The sequence below is a fragment of the Parus major genome, chromosome 2, assembly GCF_001522545.3.
Source record: "Parus major isolate Abel chromosome 2, Parus_major1.1, whole genome shotgun sequence".
Classification (NCBI taxonomy): domain Eukaryota; kingdom Metazoa; phylum Chordata; class Aves; order Passeriformes; family Paridae; genus Parus; species Parus major.
This window is the reverse complement of record NC_031769.1, coordinates 9,237,091-9,257,379: the sequence shown is the minus strand read 5'-3', so window position 1 is coordinate 9,257,379 and position 20,289 is coordinate 9,237,091. Positions and strand designations below refer to the sequence as shown.

Below are 20,289 nucleotides of genomic sequence, written 5' to 3'. Positions count from 1 at the left end.
ACTTCGCTGATGCAGAATTGTGTGGCATCTTCTGACCATTTATAGAACAATACACTTGATCATTTTGACTTGAATGAGCTGCTTCAGGAATTTCCAAGAAAGCAAAAAGAAGTGCTATGGCAGAGACTGACACAGCTATTGACAGAGAGCCTGATGGAGAACCCTGTGGAAACATGGTACAGGAGTGGAGATGATAAAGGTGATGATGACATGGAAGTTGAGATAGTTCCAGAAATGGTAAGACTCTTGTAAATTGAAAATATGATGAGTGTTTCATGTTTTTTGGGACATAAAATGGAATATTGCCATAACATCTGAAAACATGCAAGAGTTATTAAATAAGATCAGCTCCAAATATCATCTTCCTGCTCATTTTTTAAATTACTTAATTTATGCCTCAGTTAAGCTGAACTTAGGATTCTGTACTGTAATAGACTAGATCTGCTGATAATTTTAATTATGAAAGATTTGACTTAGTTTTCTTGGTAGAGTTGAATGGGCTTTTTCTATGTTTTATTTCAATAAACAGATGTTAATATTGCAGATGTTAATTTTAAGTAGCTGGAATATAGTATAAGAAATTCACTACCTGATTTGTGATATCATTTTATTTAATGAAGATCATGAAATCTAGATTTGACTGCACCTTCCACAAATTTAGAATATATAGAATTTTTCTGACTCAGACCCTTATATATTGCCTTCTGTGTTGTAGTCTATGTAGCCTTGAGAAAATTTGGAAAAGGTTATTTAATTTTAGGGGAAGAAAGGAAATGCAGTGGGAAAATCATTAGAGAAACCTAGAGGCTTCTGGAAAAATTAATCATCCATTCAGAGACCTGTAGAATCACACACTTAGAGTGAAAGGCACCAGATTTACACATCTCTGAGTTACACAAGACCCTGCTGGTTAGGGGCTTGTCAGCTCTGAGATGGATATGTGTTTGAGTGGGTTTGTTGCAGATGAGGACTTTAATGCAGGAATGGATGCACATATACAGTCACAAAGTTATCTACTAGCTGGAGCTGAAAACCCTTTTCAAACATTTTGAAAATATGTACTTTAAAAATCTATTGTTTTGCCTCTTACTTGATAGGTTTTGGGTGCCAGTATGCGCCTTCTTCAAAATGGAAGCATAATAACAATTCAGCTTTGCTGGCTGTTGCTAAGGTTTATTTCTTGTTTGAATTAATTTCTGAGTTCAAAACAAACTGCAGAAGTGTTTCCACTGCATTGCTTTCTTTCAGAAACAAACTGTAGCAGTGATCCAAGGAGTGGTAGCTGTCGTTACTGCTTCCATACCTGCAGTGGATGAAAATATGAACTACAAAGCTCTTGTAGAATGCGTTTTTATACTAAACGGTGAGTACTTCTCTGACCGTACAGAGTGCAGCATTTTACAGAGGCTGTTTGATCTGACTGAAATCCAGCTGGCCTATGAAACAAAATTCACAGGAGAAAAGTTAGTACTGGTTTGAGCTCATATCTATGGGACAAAATTAAGGGAGTGTTTACCTAAAAATTAGCTGCACAATTTAGAAGTTGGAATATAAATAGTTTTCTTTCTCCCAGCTGTTAATCTTGTGGAAGATAACTTCGATTATCCTTTGACTTATATTACTTTTAAGGGAAACTCAATATTCCTTTGTCACTGATCCAAAAACTTGGGCCAAACCTTAGTGTTGCCATAATGCTGCAGTGAACATAAGCCATGAGGGTGTGTAAATGTGGCAGGAGCTAGCTGACACTGTGAGGTGTAGTTAGTGTGTAAACAGACTGCTGTTTTACAGGAATGACTTAGTTCATTGCAGTAAATAATAGTTTCATTATTCTTGTAGGTATTCTTCCTCCATTACCTGCATCTGAAAAAATCCTACGTGACACTATCCAATGCATGTGTCAGATGTGGTGGGAGAAGGGACTGGAAGGGAAGGAGCAGCTGGGGAAGACTCTGTTTGTCATTCTGCTGAGAAAAAGCCTGAATAAAGCTGCTACGGTATGCTGAGGCTATATTGACTTTCATGTTATTATTGAATATTTCAAGAAATAAAGCACTGCCTTCTCTAGAACAAAAAGATTATTGGCATCAGTTTCACAAGTGAACGGTTTTGGGTTTTTTTTGCATTCCTTTTCATCTTTTCAGTCTTTTGTCCAGTCCAATGACCAAGGCTTTTATTCTAATTAACTCTTTCCATTAACTCAGATTTTAGTACTATGTTCAGCTAAGCATAGAGACAGCTTTTGTGGAAATCTTCTTCTCTTGCTCTTTATCTTTTTACAAATAATTTTTCTTTCATTTTACAAAATGTGTGAGTTACTTGGAGTATTGTGATACATATCTTTTGCACTATCCCGATGGATGTATCCTTATTTCTTTCCTCTGTTTTTCCCTGTTAAACTGCATGCATTGTATGAACTTTAAAAAGTGGAATGATGTGGTTTTAGCATATTTTGCATGGAATGGCAACTTTTGTTCTGTACTTGAGCATGTCTTCATTTGTTGGAAGTTAGAATTTCTGCAGTTGCATATATTTTTTCCCAGTATTGTGATGAAATGAATGCTCATAATTTCACAATCCATAACAATGCATTTCAAGTTCATTATTTAAAATCCTTTCAATGCTGCTTTGCATTAAAGCCATGCCTACTCCACTCTAATGTGGGCTTCTTGTTTCCTGTTAGGGTGCAGATATAGTTCGTGTATGGAATCTACATCAGGCATTACTTTGTTTTGATTATGATTCCGATGAGAGTAATGAAGTCAAAGACTTGTTGCTTCAGTGTTTTATGAGTGTAAAACACATTAAGAAAGAAGAGGTAAGCCAGCTTTTATCTTACTTGTGCCAGTGAGCTTTGGTTGCTTTTAATAGTTTTGCAGTTCGTCTTTTTTACTGTATAGTCGGTAGCAACATGAGACAAATCAGCTCTGACTTCAAGCTAGAAATGGTTGATACTCTGTTTCATTTGGAAAACTTGTTTCTATTCCAGACTAAAGTGTGAAAGTTTATGTCTAAATCTTCAGTCCAGTTCTTTTATTGTGAGGCGATGGGAATCAAGTGCTTTGCTTCCAGTGCATTTCCCTCAATATTTAAAATCATTCCCTGGTGTAATTATTTTCTTTTATAGCAGTTTTTCTTTTATTGAAAACAAGTAACTGTAGCAAAATGATTTTCCTGCCAAATGACTCCATCCAGAAGATTGTGTTGCCATATTCTGTTTTAAAAGTAGCATAAAAACTACCCAACTTTACAGAAAAATCAGAATTACTTTATTTAACTACATACATTTCTCTCAGTGAACATTTGCTGTTTTGTTGTTTTTAGGTTGTGCCTGTGCACCAGAATAGTGGTGTCCAAGTCTTTTTTCTGGTTAGGTGACTGGACCACCCAACTTCATCTATGTGTTTGAAAAGACAGGTGTCTGCTAAGGAAGGCAGGAGCCTTTCTTGATATGGAAAATGTAAACTCTCTCTTTCTGAATTATTAAAATTTTGAAATGAAAGGGATTTTAGGCAAAGATATGGGAGTAGGAATAAGAGAGTTTTATTAGTTTGTATAAATAAAGAAACCCTATAGCTTAATAGGAAAATTAAAATAAAATGCAGTAGTACAAAAGCGCTCATAGAGTTATATTATAACTTGACACTGTTGGTCAGGGTGTTGGTAGCAGTCTGATGGTGTCTGTAGTTTTCCTGGAGTGACAGTCTTGGTTCTGTTGAAGCAGTGATCCTATAGGAGGGTGTAGTTTTTTTTCTCTGGAGGTCTAGTGGTGATGTAGAATGGTCTGTTTTTCTTTTGGGAATTTAGTGGAAAAAGGTTGACTGTGGTGTTCTAAGTCTCAGATTTTCTCTAGCTAGGAGTGCTTGGCTCCTCCCCCTGGGTGGAGCATCTCTCAGTGGGATGATGTAATTTTATCAGTCATTCAGTGGGACTCAATTAATAGAAGATATCCCCCTGGAGGGAGGATGAGTCTTGGAAGAGATAAAGAACACTGCCACACCTGGTTTAACTGATGGTAATAGCATACATACTTTTGGTTATGTTTTGCATTTGCAGCCTAACACACTCTGAAATTCTAACTCCTACTTGCATCTGTAAAATATATATATTCCTATTATTGTGGAATATATGAACTTTTGTCATAAAATAAGTCCTGAGATTGCTGCATGATTGTGGCAGTATAAGGATATGGCCTTTTAAAAATGGAGATAGCAAAGGAGTTAGGTGAAATGCTTGATAGAGCATGGTTTGGATACCTGCCACAAAGTTAGTGGGGTTTTTGTTACTTGCATATCATATTTTAAGCTACCTTAGTTTTGACTAAAATTGTAATGTACTAAGGCAATATGAGAGGTGGGAATGAAAAAAGAGAAAATGTGAGTGGAAAGAGGAAAGACAGGCAAGACTTTATTGACAGAGTTTACAATTAATTTTGTGTCCTTGGTGTATTTCATTTTAAGCCATTTTTTCTCATCTGGAAAAAGTGTGTACTTGTGTGTGTTCTTTGTCACAGTAAGTAATATGTATTAGCTATATTTGATTCTATGTATTTTTGTTCTTCTGTTATATTTGAATCCACTGTATTGTTTTAATATTTCATCTTCATATAGGCATAGCAAATAATTGGTAATTATATATGTAAAATACAACTGCTATCTAGACTTCAGAAACTAATTTTTGTAGTTCTTTTTTTCTTCTGTGTCATGTGAGACTTTGTAGTATAATGTGTTAATTACTACACAGCTTTTCTAAAGGAAGTTTCCACCACGAATCATGGAATGAAACATCCTTCAGTATAAAAATTGTGGTTTTGCTATGTTGTTTTTTTTAATATGAGGGGGAAAAAAACGGTGGTAATCAGACTTGGTAATGAACATTTTTCCTGGCATATTAAAACTCATCCACTTTGCTCCATGAGAATGTGCAAATTTGGCCACGCTTTGCACATTTGTTTCTTTGTCCAAGATTTTTCTCTTTGCTCTCCCAGGGATTTCTGGTTCTTGATACTTTGTCACTTTTGCATTTTCATAGGCCTGTCTCTTTCTGGGTAGGTACAGGGAGTGTCTAACTGCACTCTCTGCTCTGTCATCTGATCATTAGTGGTTTCAGTCCTTAATTCTGGATTCTTCACTCTCTGTCTGGAAAGCAGCAGCTCCTGGCTGTAGCCTGAGGGCTCAGCCTTGGCCAGTGGTGGATCTGCCTTGGAGCCTGCTGGCATTGGCTCTGTTGACATGGGGAAAGCTTCTGGCAGCTTCTCACAGAAACCACCTCTGCAGGCCTCCACTACCAAAACCTTGCCATGCCAGCCCAATACACGAATCACTTTACATCTTGGAGGATAACAGTTCAAAATAAAAGGAGAACCATAACCCATTCTGGAAAGATCCCAGGACAGGGTTCAGTTAAATTGTCTGAAATAAATTTAGACATCTGTGAAGGAGCATAATCAGTACAAGTCCTGGGAAGGATTTGATTGCTTAAGTGAATGACCCATGCTACATTTAATGACCTGAGTTGCCTCAGACATCCATGTGGGGCTGGCACATAATGCATAGATCTCTGCTTTCTGGAAAACCATTTGGGCATGTAAAATTGCTGTGTTTAGGTTGTGCTATATTAACCCTTGTCAGCAGAGTTAACAGAGCAATTCAGCTCCATAAAAGAGTAACTGAACACCTGATCACATGAATCACTGTTCAAACAATTAACATTTCAGAGACTTAAACATCCAAATTCACATGTCTCAGTTTGTGAGCAGAAATCCAACTTCACTATATGAACTTGCAGTACTTACCCGGAATGGTAACGAATTTGGGTTTTCCTGGCCCTGCAGACAGGAGATTCAAAGTGTTCAAAGCATTTTCCTGTTGCTATGAAGCCATTGTACTTCAGTTGCAAGTCCTTTTGTTTGGGGTTTGTGTGCTGTGGGAGTTCAGTTGCAGTGATAACACACCTCATGTGTGCTCTCTGATTTCCCTTTCTGGCTCATTTCACTAATGATAGATTTCCTGTAGGATCAAGAAACCAACCAACGCTCTTCCAGTATCTCTGCTGGACATTTTTTTTGCATCCTGTATTGCTTCTAAAATGCTCGTAGTAATACCAGATATCAACATGATGTATGAATTGCTTTGAGATGAAACTGAGCTTTTGTATATCAGGCCTAATACTCCCTTTAATGCCTACAGACTTGTCCTACAGTTCCTAAGAAAAGTAATCCTAGTTTTTATAGAGTACATGTCTCAGAGTGCAGCACCATAGCAGCTTAAGCTGCTATGACTCCAGGTTGCAGTGATCCTGTGTTGCCATGGGTTAGCATTCCTCTTCCTTTCCATAATGTAATGTTCAAGCAGCAGTGTCATGGGTTGATTGAAGGAGGTAACTCTTTTCTTCTAGTAAGATTATTTTTAAGACAGATTAACTGTCTGGAATGGTTCATCATTTGCAAGACTGAAGGGAAAGGTCAGGAATGCAGTGTATCAGTTCTAAATCAGATTAAACCAATAGAGAAGTGCACATTTATACGTCATTGCAAGATCAGGGAGTTCAGTGTTTCTGCCTTCTCAGGCTGTGCTATTCAACACAGAGCAATATTTCTCAAAGGCTTATTATCAGGCTGCATTAGTGGAGTAATCCTCTGGATTTATATCTCTGTGATTTAGGAAAACATTCTTGTTCATATGTGGTTTCCAGTCAAACAGCTGCAGAGCCTGGAGAGCATGCTATTATGTTTTAGAGGTGGGTCTGTTGTACTCTTTCCTTGCTAACCTTCTCTGTGTGTATAGAACAAAGTCAGGTGCTCTGTGTCCACAAGCACAGCAGTACCAGACACCCAACACTCTGATACTGCATTAATCCCAAAGATGACAAGTTTACAGTCTTAGTCACCTGTCACCAGGTTACCTCTCACAATAATGAGAATGTTGATACCAGTAATTATTTCAGATCCATCAATCACAAGCAGCAGATTAATTTAGAGACACTTATCATAATTTTCAGGAGCAGGCTCAATCTTTTGAAACCTAAGGCTAAAAAGAATTGGTTGAAAGCTATTTTTTTTCTTTTCATAATCTGTCTTGCTGCTGAGGTTGTAGAAGATGAGATGAGCTCGAATTTGTCCTCATCCTTGCTCTGTTGAGGAAAGAACTGTAGGTTGAAACTCCCTTAATCTTTTGTTTTGTCAAGGATATTTATGTGTGACATGCCAAGTGGGACTGGACTGTATTTATATTAGGCCACCAAAGCTGGAGATAGAGACAACTGTCATTGACAACAGAAAGGATTCCATCAGACCTGTAGACAAGAATCTTGATACTGTATTTAGCCTTTAGGTCTTGATTTTTATGAGCTACTGAGTTACTCCTTTACCCAAAGGCATTTCAGCTATCAATTGCACTACAGGGCAGTTTCTCACTATGTGCTTCCATCTCCCACCCCTACTCTGTGAGATTCCCACTCCAAGTGTGACTGGCATTCTATTTTCTCTGTTTGGTCTCAGATGTGAACACAACTTTTGGTCCAGCTCTCAGTGGAAGTGCCTCTGAACCTCTGCTGTTTGTTCAGTGACCCCTTTGCACTTCTGCAAATGTGCTCTTTACTATTGCACTTCCTTCATTAATATTCCTAATTTATTTTTGGCTAGAAAGCTGACAGATACCAAGGACCCTTACAACTGGCTGACTCACCCTTATGTGTGATCAAACATTTTGAAGTCTTAACTTCATCTGTAAGCTAAGTCAGAGTGTGGCTGCCTATACAGATACTGTATAAGTCTCCAATTCCTTGGGCAGATCTTGCTAATACTGGAAGTGCATTTGCTTATTTCCTTCATCCACAGCCTTCCACTGCCTTTTATTGCAAAATTCTATTGCTCATCAGATTTGTCATCATTGTTCCTGACTTGTTAAAATGGAAGAAAACCAATTTGGGAAGAATAGTTTCTGTTTTCATGAATGAAAACAGCTCCAGTAGGTTTGCAATATTACCTTTCATGTGGCAAGAGGAAAGGAATTTGCTGATCAGAACATTTAATTTCCTCAGTGGCCCAGCTGTTCTTTGTGACCGTGTTAAAAATACTTCTGTGTCCAGTGCTGCTGGAGTCGTTGTGGTGTTTTATTTATGCCTTCACCATCATTCTGGTGTAATCCCAGGATGATATTGCACTTGGCAGAGCTCAGTGATCCAGCCTTGATGTGGGTGCTGATTGCACAGTCTGTTATTGTTCTGGAATGCAGCTTGAAGGCACACCAAAGCAGAAAGGACATTGGAAGAGAGAATGCAGATATGTGATCCATGTGTTCATTTGTCTTTATCTACAGTATGAATAAAAGTTGTGCTTGAATTCTGTTAAATAATTAAGAATCTTGAATGGTTTTTCCATTTCACCATTTTTCATTTCATGCATTTAAAATTAAAGGTATAATTTCCTTTACTGATTTTTGAGATAGCTTTTAAATGGGGTATTCTTCTGAATTTGAGTTCCCTTTGTTTTTTCCTCTTTTCCCCTCCCCACAGGGAAGAAGACTCTTGAGTTTTTTGTTCAGCTGGAATGTAAACTTCATTAAAATGATACATGGAACCGTTAAAAATCAATTACAGTTCTTTCCAAGGTATGCATCCCAGTTAGAGTACTTAATTAGTAAAAGCTTGTCTAAAATCTTGTTTATCTCACTCTAAAAATATATTGTATATTGAAAAAAAATATCAGTATTCAGAAACCCACAAATCTTCTGAAGAGAACTGCTATATTGTTTCAGAAACTTAATTTAACAGTAGCTCTGACATGCCTGGGTGTACAGTTATAGGAGTAGTAAATGTTTATTTGCCATTAGCTAAAGCAAATGACTTTGATAAAAATTGGACTGCATTATTTGCAGTGCTTGTGTGAGGGTTGCAGGTCCATTTCTCCTTTTTGTGAGGTATTTCTATTTTTTCCTACAAACAAGCTCTAATTTTATTTTCTAGGTTTCTATATAAGACATTCTAATAAGAAGTGACTTACAGGGTAAATCATAGTATGAGAACTTGGATGATGGATGAAAACTATGAAGATTTTTTTTTTCCTTGATTATTCAGTGAAATGTTGCAGAAGTAATTCTATATATTAAAATCAGAGGCTTTCTAATGCTTTCAGGTAGAATAAGGTATTCCTGTACATGTCTGTAAAAAATTTAAGGCATTCTTCATTACATAATTGGTAAAGTATCCCTGAATGTTTTGTCTCTCCCACCATGAGAGGTTTTTCAAGTATCATGTAATAGTGCTTGGGTTCATCAAGTGAGAGTTAACTTGGTATTTAAGGGTATAGACTTGAAAAGAGAATTTTTTCTTCTAAGAACCAATTTGATGCACAGAATTAAGATCCATATTGGTTCTTATACAAAACTTCATGTTTTGTCTTTATGAACTGTACATAGATATGGTTAGTATGCTTTCTTGACAGTGTTTCCTATATGTTAATACAGATCCTTAGTGGAATACATTTCAGAAGTTTACTTCAGGGCTTGGAAGAAGGTGTCAAGAGAATTCATAGAGGTAACACTGTGCTTGAAATTTCATTTGGATAGTTTTGAATTTCAAGGTAGGAAAGACTCATGACTTTCCACCTCAGAGAGGTTCCATTAATAAGCCTTAAAGAATTATTTCCCTGAGGAAAGAGCCTCTTCAGCATTGTCAAGTAACTATATGTCATGCTTTGAATGTTTTCCCACTGAGATCAGCTTGGCTGCAGTTAAACACCTTTAATTCTTTTGCTGAAGTGTTGCTTCACACAAATATCCATATACACAATGTTTTTCATAAACATACCCGTTAGCTGAATTACTGAAGCTTTTATTCAGTATGTGCAAGTCTGTATAGTTGATAGCTCAAGTATTTATCTAGTTTTTGTGGATTTCCATGGAAATGATTAATGGCATAATTACAGATCACAACAATGCTAGAACAAAATTTCAGATACTAAAATATTCTTATTTACCCTGCTTTTATCTTCTGACAATTGGATTAATTGTATATTCTGAAATTTTGAAAATTAGTTGAAATTAGGCTTCCATACTGAAGCCCCCAGAATGGAAAAATTTGGGCCAAGCAGAAGCCAAGTAAGAAATAATAGCAGATAGTATTTTCAGTTGCTTGTTTCAGGGAAAAATATAGTTGCTGCACAGCTACAGTACTTACTGTTTTATTGTATTAACAGGAGCATGTTTGTGTTTTTACTGTAGGTACTTGAATATAACTGCATTCAGGATTTCATGCATCATGGAATTCATCTTCCCAGAAGTTCTTCTGTTCATTCTAAAGTTAGAGAGGTAAGTTCCAGGAAAGCATGACATTAACTGTAGCATCAAAATGAAACCAATTGCTATGAAGTGGAAAATTTCCATTTCATACAAAATACAATACCAGGTGTGGCTGGAATGGAAATACTTTGCTTTATAGCAGCCTGTATGGGGCTGTGTTTGGGGTGTGCTGGTGGCACAGCAATGTTCTGGCTGCTGCTGAGCAGTGCCTGTGTGGTCTCAAGCCTTTCTCCTCCCCACGTTTTCCCTTGGGAGTGGGCCAGGCATGAGCAAGAGCTTGGGAGGTCAGAGCAGCAGAGACAGCTGACCCAAATTGACCAGAAGGATATCGCATGCCATACAACCATCATTCCCTCAGCAAACTGAGAGAAAGTGGGGTCTGGGGAGGCAGCCACTGCTGGGAGCCTGGCTGAGTATTGGTCTGCTTGTGGCCAGTGGTGAGTGGTTTCATTTGCATTACTCTCTTGGGGATTATTTTGGTCCTCTTTGTTTCATTTATTAAACTGTCCCTATCTTGACCTATGAAGTTTCTCTTTCAATTCTTCTTCTTCCCCACTGAGCAAAGAGTGTGTGTGCTTAGCTGGTGACTAGGGCCAACCTACCACAAATGCTTAAAAAATAGCATATTCTGAGAAACAGTGCTAGAAATAATTTTAGGAGGAACCTGTTTATAGTTTTGCACTAGGTTTGTCTTTGCTGCTCAATAGTAGAAATAGAAGGGGATTTTCCAGAGTGCAAGAAATAATTTTTGTTGTCTGTTGTCTACACTTTATTTACCTATAGAATTGATCTTTCCATAGATGATCACAGAGACGAAAAATCATAACCTTCTGGAGACAAACTTAGTAGATGGGTCTGAAATGAAACTTGGCTTTTGCAATTTATTATATGTGATGGGATTTATGTATGTTCATAGGGACAAGCTTTGATTCTAGTTGTCTGTCTGTGCTGTTTAGTCATGAGCAGAACATTTGAAGCAGAATGAGAACTGCACAAGGCTTTTTGAAATATTTGTATTTGATCAATGCCGTTTCCCCTCCCACGCTTTCCTCCAAATACCCAGACTCTAGAGTGTGTACTGTGCAATATGCAGCTCAACATACCAGTGTGCAATACCATAGTGGATTTTTTGTTTGTTTTGGTTTGTATTTTCTGGGGTTGGTTTTTTAGGGGGTTTGTTCTGCTTTGTTTTCTCATAGCTATAGGGTTTCCTTGTTGTGTGATTCCTGATCGATGGAACAGGCTTTTGACAGGACATTTCATGTTTTTCAGACTCTGAGGTTTATGATCTTGAAAGAGGACAGTGAATAAATATGTCTTTGGTCTGCAAATGGAGTAGGTCTTGGAATAAATTTGAACTGACCACTAGAGGGTCAGCTTCTTTTCAAATTTTGTGTAATCTTGTATTCTGTTTTCCAAGATCTTCAGGGAATTATCAGTGCTGTATTGATCAAGGCCAGAAATGTTCAGAGGATGATCTTGTCTCATTTTTTGATTAATTACCAACCTTAGAAGCTGAAACTGCTCAGTGTTTCAAGTGGAGGAATTCTTCATATCAAGCTTCATGATGTCCCTTCACATATTCTGCTCTGGTCTTCCACTTTCTCTTCCTTTTCTGCATAATTCACATACAAAAATAACAGGATTTTTAGCTAATTAAGCACAGTTTTGAGTTCCAAGGAGTGCTGATAGTTGCTTTTCATCAATGCATAAAAAATGTATTAGGTTTGTGCATGTGTATTTGGATAACTCCACTTACCAGATAAGTTCCTTTGTTCTTAACAGAGAAAAGGCTTCTTTATCTGTAGTTTATAATTTCATGGTTTCAAAGTATTTCTGCCAGTTACTTTAAAAATAATTTTTGCAGTAACAAAAAGGAGGTGTTGCTGTGAAATTCTCTAGCCACATTTTTTCTTAGTTGTAGATCTTTATATAAACTTACTGACTCTATAAAATTATAAAATGTTATATTTATTAGATGGTTTTAATTTTACTGGTTTTGGGACTTTCTAATAAGATAGAGGGTCAATTAAAATGTTTGGTTTTTTCATTTCCATAGTATGAAAACCCTGGTCTTACTTAATTATGAAATAAGACAACCCCTTACCACTTTTTGAATGTAGAATGTTAAGATGGCTTTGGGGTCTGTTTTATTTGTTTTTCCTTAGATGCTGAGTTATTTTCATAAACAAAGTAAAGTTCGTCAAGGAGTTGAAGAGATGCTTTATAGATTGTATCAGCCCATCCTCTGGAGAGCACTGAAGGTAATTACCCTTTTCAGAAAATACAACTGTCTTTCTCCAACTATTAAGTTTTGGGTCCTTTCCATGTCTTCTGCTTTTATTATTTGCTTTTAAAATTAAATGGCCACAAAAACCAAAATGAGTGTTTAACATCACAGATGTAGCTGAGTACCTTTGCAAGTTGTAATTAGGCATAGCATGGACAATAATATTCTAGTTTGTTAATATAATTTACTTGTAAAATTCACTTTTGTTTACAGGTACATGAGTGCTTTCCAGGATTGCAGCTGGTATTCTCATCCTCTCAGCCTGAAAATTCTGTGTAATCTTGTGTTATCTTTCCCAAGACCTCTAGGGAATTATCAATGTTTTATTGATCAAAAATATTGATCAAAGCCAGAAATGTTCAGAGGATGGTTTAGTGTCACCTGTTGATTAATTACCAGCCTTAGAATACAGCACAATGAATTTATTAGAGTATCCATTTAGGAAACTTATTCTAGTTGGATTGTATGGACAGACATTCATGGTACACTCATGTGCACTCAGAATGAAATTTCTTACTTGTAGTTCTTTTATGGTGTGTGTCTGTCCTTCTGTGGATTACATGCATGGACTAAAGGTGACCTACTGCAGTTTGTCTGCTCAGTTACACACTGTGATTAAGAGGAGCTAAGCTTCCTTGTTTGGTGACAGCTTTTATTTTGTCTGAAGTTATGAAATCCCTGTTTGTGAGGGTATTCACATACAGCCAAGTTATTTCTGGTAAGCATTCACAATTTAATTTACTGGTTGGTCATAAGTATCTTCTCTAGACCTGAGAAAGGTGTTTGTAATTCTCAGATTTGAAAGTATTTACTATTGACTTCAAATTTGGTTTGAAGGTTGTTTACAGTGGATTTTATGAGTTACAGGAAGGAGTTGAGAGCTTGTTTGGCTTCAACAGAGCCCTGTGGTAGAGGTGGGAATATGAACAGAATCCTTGCTAGCCCAGTATCTTGTTTGGTCTTACATTAAAGGTTAGATCCCATCCTTTTAGAACTAATATAAACAATGAACCTTCTGGATGAAACATTTATATACTAGTGGCAGAGAATGATAGGTACAAAGCATGGCTTCCTTTAATTTCTACAGTTCTGTCTCTAAAAATAATAGGGGTTTTAACTGTTTTTTGGTAAGTTATCAAAGTACAGTATTTCATTCTTAAGGGAGTTGCTGCCTGTCAGTGCAGGGTCATAGTCACTTTCCAAAGCTCAGGACTCAAATGTAAGACTAGACTACTTTTTGGAGGAAGATTCTGTCAAACCTTATGAAATCTGCATACATTTATTTGAAGAAATGTAACAGAAGGTGTGTCATGTGGGAAAAAAGGGTTAATGGTTGATTTGCAGCAAGACAGCAGGAGAATTCCTGATTCAAGAAATGATTTAACAGCTGCTATTCATAATTTTCACTAATGGTTCCATTGCTAGAACAAATCATACAGTACTGCATGAAGTATTTGGCTGTCGCTGTGAGTCAGAAACGCCAATAGTTTAAAATACAGAACTAAGAAGGGAAGTTTATAACTGTTCTTACTGTTATGGATTCTACTCCAAAGCTTGTAATGTCAGTTTAATTTTAGATAACCAGTTTGATGCTCCTATTTTAGCCAAATCCCTAATTTAATATAGTGAAGAACAAATTTTGTTCCAGAGCACTGGTTATGAAAAAGAAAGGACACACAAGGCCTGTTTATTCCTCCTTCATACAGAAAGCAAAAATACTTCCGTTGTAAGAATACAATGAATTCGAGAACTGTTGATGCTGAAACTACTTGATTTCATTTTTGAAATCTTTAAACTGAGAATGCACATTTGTAATACAGTTCTCTGTTTTTCTTCACTTGCTTGTTTTGCAAGTACTTAGATTGAGCAAGCTTCTGTTGGGGCTTTTACCAACATGTATTTTATGTTACTTTATGTAGCTACGTTTTTAATATAAGCCCATATGTAACTGCTTCATCTTTTTTTCATGTTCTTGTTATGAAAAACAAGTGTCATGCAAACATAAAAGAGATGTGCAGTGATTGGTTGTTAGTATGAGAAGATATTTAGATACAAAAATACGGATATTTAGTGTGAGGTAAGTAGTGATTAAGCTATTTCTTATCAAGCTGAAAAAGTCAAGAACCACTCCTCCGGGAATTCAAGCCATTGAAGGAAGTGACTCCTTTGAAGTATTTGGTTGTCTTTTTAAATTTTTTTTTAACATCCCATGCATTTAAACTAACATGTCCTGGGGAAGCAGTGTTTTAAATAATTGGAAGTGAATTTCAGAACCTGTAAGACCAGATAAAATGTAAAAGAAAGCTATGAAAATTAACTGAAGAAAAAAAAATTAAAATATTGTTTGAAAAGGTTCTGAAAGTTCCTAAGAATTGTACAAGCATAATGGTAAAGAAATATTAGTCATTTAAATAACTGCAGGCTCTGGCATGAAAAAGTCAGTTTGGATTAAAAAAGGCCATGAATTTAAAGTCTTAGGATCTACCTCTGTGAAGACGTTGTACAAGCCTGAATATGCAAATACATTTGGGATAAATTCCAGTTAATTAAAGGCAGTAATTTGAACTGTGGGTACTCAGTTCAGAATTAAAAGTGAGCTTGATGGAATTCAGTGTAATGCACTTTAAAAGTTTATGGAAATTAACTTTCTGCAATGGCTGTGGCAGACAAGGTCTAGGTTATTGCACAAAAACACATTTTAATAAATTTTCACATGCAATGTTAGTGCAGAAGAGCTATTTCACCCTGAATTCACATATTATCTTGTTATGTGTTAAATATAGAAAGCTCAGAGTTAAAGGATTTTCTACAACTTTTTAGGATCATTAAGAATTACAGTATTTTCACCTTTAAATTGTTTGCATTATCCATAATAAATAAAGGAAAATACAAGTCCCTAATTAAAGAATGTATGTATGTGCTTTATTTGCTGTTGTAGTATTCAATTTAGAATTCCTAGTGATTTTGTTGACTTGAAGAATTTGCAATATTATGGTTCTACTCCACCATATCAGGATTGATCAAGAAGAGAAACCCAAAGCAGTTTGTCAATGAAGTAATTGTTACTCATTTCTTTTGTGTTTTTCTGGTTTTATTTGTCATTAGTTTATTTAAGTCTAAACATTACATGGTTATTGCTATGTTTCTTTTCCCTGCCTTTGATCTCAATGTGCTTTATGACAAGGGAAGAAGAAAATTAGATTATTAGAATAGTCAAGAATTTTCCTGAACTGTCTTGTCTTGATGCTAAAATTATGCCTACTTTGCTTGTTATATTGAGAGATTTATATTTTTTATTGGACCCAAAAATATGGACAACATACTTCCTTCTCTTTCCAACAGAAGTCAGCAGAGGCTCTTAATCACTACACTGCTATCTTTGATAAATAAAATGCAGTTTGGTGTTTAGATTTCAGCTTTGTCCTTGAGATGCCTTGAATTTCTTCATGGTTTCATTGCCTGCTCTCTTTTTCTGTCCTTTAAGAGTCCACAGGATCAATTATCTTTCACTGAATGAGTGGCTAAATATGCACCTTTTTTATTTTTTGCATTTGTGGATCTACAATCACTAAAATATATGTTGGAGTGCACTGAAAATTGTTAAATACGGTAAAATGTTGTGAGGCTTCCCCTAGGTTTTTCCTGAGCTGCCTGGAGCTCAGAACACAGTCCTAATACTTATGTGCAGAGATGCAGAACTGAGTATGTTTTTGCTGGATAAGTTACTCTCCAAGCTTTCTGGTACCTAGTTACTAAATACTATTTTTTTGAAGAAATATGCTTAAGCTTTCAATTAAATCACCTGTCTCTTGACAAGCAAGTTAATTAATCCAATCTGATTGAATTTAAGAGTCTTCTGTCCTGAAGAGGAGCTTTTAGGCCACCAAGAGAAATCCCAACTGCTTTTAATTTATTCAGCATTACAGAAAGCAGAAGGGCTCTGACTGTGTTTCCTCAGGGCCATTGAAGCCGATATGCTTTGAAAGCTGATTGTGACAATAACTCAGGTTTTATTGAATGGGCCAGAAATATAAGATAAAACATTAAAACTCATGTGACTTTAAGTTCTTCTGTTCATTCCTAAAGTCATCTCTTCCATCCACTTAATTAAAAACACTTGTCAAAATGTTTGGAGAACAGTATTTGACAGGATACACCTTTGGATATTAACAATTGGTCTTTATGGAAAAAATATCTTTTCCTCCATTGTAACAGGCCAGAAACTCAGAAGTTCGAGCAAATGCAGCATTTTTGTTTGTTGATGCTTTCCCTATTCGTGATCCCAGTTTTACTGCTGAAGAGATGGACAGTGAAATTCAGAAACAGTTTGAAGAACTTTTTGTAAGTTTTAATAAAACTGATATGTTAAAAATGAAACTTTTATCAAAGCTAACTAAAAAAAAATTGTTGATGCAATTAAAATTTATTGAATTTCTGGTTAATTGTAAGGAAGTAGAGGTCTGTGGTGCAGAAAATACAGAGTAAACTAATTAATTTTAAATTTCTATACTGTGCTTTCTGCAGATGCTATACACCACTTTAAACTCTTAAAAAGGAAATATTTTGGTTTGTTATTCATTGATCTGTGAATGAGACATGCCTTTGAAAGATTAAATGCATGAATAATGATCTTGGTCCTTGCTTAACCTGGGACTGGGGCAGAGAGCTTCACAGTTACTATGGAAGTACTCAATGAAAGTTCAGTGCTGTATTACTAACTACTTCTTAAATTAAGTATAATGGAGAGAACCTAAAAATCTCCTTACCAGTCCAGATGGGTGAAAATGAATGTAGTATTTTTCTTAAGAAAATGTTTGGCAATTCCTGAGTAAACATCAGATAATGGAATGAATTTCAAAGTTTTTATGTTGTTCCATAGGAACAATGTCAATGTAGACGCACAGAAATAGAAGTCCAAATATTCTTAAGTAAGTCACAAGTGCCAGACTTCTTTTATTTAAAAAAAAAATAAATTCAAAAGTCCAATAAAAAAATTGGCCAATAGCTATCTTAACTTTGCTTCTGATTTAAATTTCCTTGTTTTCTTCATAGTAAAGTGCCTTGAAGGTCTATTAATATTACAGTTCTTTTATTGTATGACAATTTTCATAATTAAAAGGTAATGGAATGCATTTTGTTTGTGGTAGGCTCAGGTCAAACAGCAGTAGAGTTACAATAATCCATATGCTCACAGCATTATTCTTCTGTTTGTTTTAGAGTCTCTTAGAAGATCCTCACCCAGTTGTCCGCTCTACAGGGATACTTGGAGTTACTCAGATCGTATCCAAATACTGGGAGATGATTCCTCCAACAATTCTTGCTGATCTTTTAAAAAAGATAACTGGAGAGCTGTCATGTGATACAGCATCTGCTGATGTTCGATGCTCTGTTTTTAAAGTAAATGTTTTTTATCATGATTGTCATTTTTCTATTTTACTTGATGTACAGGTTTCTAGTATAGGCTACTTTAAATCAAGGAAATTACTTGTTTTTCAAAATGTATTAGGCAATAGAATTCCTAATGCATGGAGATTTTGCACATTTCATAAAAGCCACATGTCTTTTAAAATAGTAACTGATTTGCTTTCTGACTCTAAGGTTTTTCAATTTCAGTTGTATGCACGCTGTTTGAACCTGATCACTTATTTTTTTTAGCTATTAGAAATGATGCTTAGACTTGAAAATATATATTCTTACATCACTGGCTTTAATGCATCCCAAGGCATGCACAATTAGGATTTTGTACCCCACTTTGTGTGTCTGAGGTTTGGATGGATATAATTCCACAGTCTGTCTGGTAATGCCTCCTCCCATGTACTGCTCACTATGTTAGAAATAGTTCATCTACATCTTTCTGGCATGTGAGAAATAACTGATAGCTTGGACAGAAAAATGAACTCCCTAAGCAGCATTTTCACTTGAAGATTCTGTGTCAGTTGAGACTTAAATTGAAGCTGTTGTCCTGTTAATCCTCACTTTCTCCACTACTGCTGCATGGAGGAGCTATCCTGGATAAATAGAAAGTGCTGGATTAAAATGAATTGGAACAAAGAAATATATTTTTAATTTAAAATCAGCATATTTTAGAAAGCTGAGTGCCCTCAGGTAGTGGATAAGACCATGGTCTTAGTGTAGGTCTGAAGCTGATTCAGCTGAGGTGAGTTCACCAAACAGTTCACTGTAAATTTGAAGTAATCAAAGCAGTTTTTACCAAAAAATATTACAAAAAACCAAGCATGCACAATGTCTGCCTCTGCTTTATTTGACATGAGAAGTGTCATGGTCTACTGAAACAATTTTTAGCTACAGATTTTTCAGCTGTACTCTTTCGGGATTTATTTTTTTTAATTTTAGTGCCTACCAGTAATTTTGGACAACAAACTAAGTCACCCACTCCTGGAACAACTCCTGCCTGCAACCAAACACAGTCTTCATGACAATTCTGAGAAAGTGCGAGTGGCTTTTGTGGAAATGCTGCTCAAAGTGAAGGCTACCAAGGCTGCTAAGGTAGGATAATGACACTCAATAAATAGCAAGGAGACAAAATCGAGGAATTTATGTTAAAAAAAAAAATACATTTTGAGACTTCTGCAGTGTTCCTAAAAAAAGAAAGAAGTAACCTGCTTTGCTCTGGTTATACTCTAAATATTTGTGGTATCCTGAGTGCTCTGTGGGCCCTTTGTTCTCTCTGTTGGATGGGCAGGGGAGAGCAGTGGTTTACAGCCACACTTCCCTCAGCTCCCAACTCTTCTAAATGCCTAACACCTTCACCCTTAGCTTTTTTGCTTTGATTCTTATACTTTTATCATGTCTTTTCCAAATTTGTGGGCACATCCTTTGGGATTTTGGTGTCTTTTTATAGTGATGTTTAATGTATTTTGTGTTCTGCTGTGGACTCTTATTTAGGGTGACACTGTCCAGCTACAAGTCTTATAGCATCTTTGAGCTCTTATTCCACTTTCTAATGTTAATAGTTTCTTATTTTCAGTTTTATATTTTAATTTAACTGGTTTTGTCTCTTTCTAAGACTAATAAAGATATAAAACTATTAGAAAGCATCCAGAGGAGAGCTCTGAAGATGGTGAAAGGTGTAGAGAGAAAGCCATACAAGGAGTGGATGAGGTCACTTGGTTTGTGAATTATTCTGAGTTCGCTGCCATTAAAGACAGAGAAAAAGGTTAATTCTCAATGTCAGGGATATTTTAGGGGAAGGAAGGATCAGGTTTGCATAAGGAAAAAAAGGATCCTAGTAAGTGTTAGATGTTTTTCAATAACTTCTTTTGATTTAGAAACTGTAATGTATATCCCTGGTAAGTCCTGGGTTCACCTTAAACTTACTTTTTATGACAGTTCTAATAGGGACATCCATGGTTCAAATTCATAGGGTAATTAGCTGCTGCAAATATTTCTACTCAAGAGTAAAATAGGTTCCTTGGTGTTGAAAAATACTTCGTTTTTTAATTCAAAATTGTCCAGCATAATTAATTCAGAATCATCTCCAAAAAAATTGCAAATGTAGTGTTACCGCTGGCAGAAGAGCTGTGTAGTCCATCTGAATTTCATAACCTTTGATTTCTGTGTTACAAATAAACTGGAGCTCTGCTAAGGGTGGGGTGCATTCAGTATTTAGTAATATGGGGTTTGGGATGGTTTTGGAAAGACTGTTGATCCATACAGGTTTTTAAGGTGTACACAATACTT

General features: G+C 36.1%; 1 protein-coding gene across 2 annotated transcripts in view; it reads left to right on the top strand.

Moving 5' to 3' along the window:
• NCAPG2 (non-SMC condensin II complex subunit G2) overlaps positions 1–20,289 on the top strand; it is a 46,166-nt gene that overhangs the window by 4,183 nt on the left and 21,694 nt on the right. For both annotated transcript variants that reach the window (XM_015619095.3, XM_015619094.3), the window contains exons 3-13: positions 46–237; positions 1,249–1,363; positions 1,840–1,997; positions 2,684–2,818; positions 8,515–8,609; positions 9,465–9,534; positions 10,221–10,307; positions 12,467–12,562; positions 16,804–16,929; positions 17,806–17,985; positions 18,943–19,095. In XM_015619095.3, coding sequence (XP_015474581.1) covers positions 46–237; positions 1,249–1,363; positions 1,840–1,997; positions 2,684–2,818; positions 8,515–8,609; positions 9,465–9,534; positions 10,221–10,307; positions 12,467–12,562; positions 16,804–16,929; positions 17,806–17,985; positions 18,943–19,095 — 1,407 coding nt within the window. The remainder of the gene's footprint in view (positions 1–45; positions 238–1,248; positions 1,364–1,839; positions 1,998–2,683; positions 2,819–8,514; positions 8,610–9,464; positions 9,535–10,220; positions 10,308–12,466; positions 12,563–16,803; positions 16,930–17,805; positions 17,986–18,942; positions 19,096–20,289) is intronic.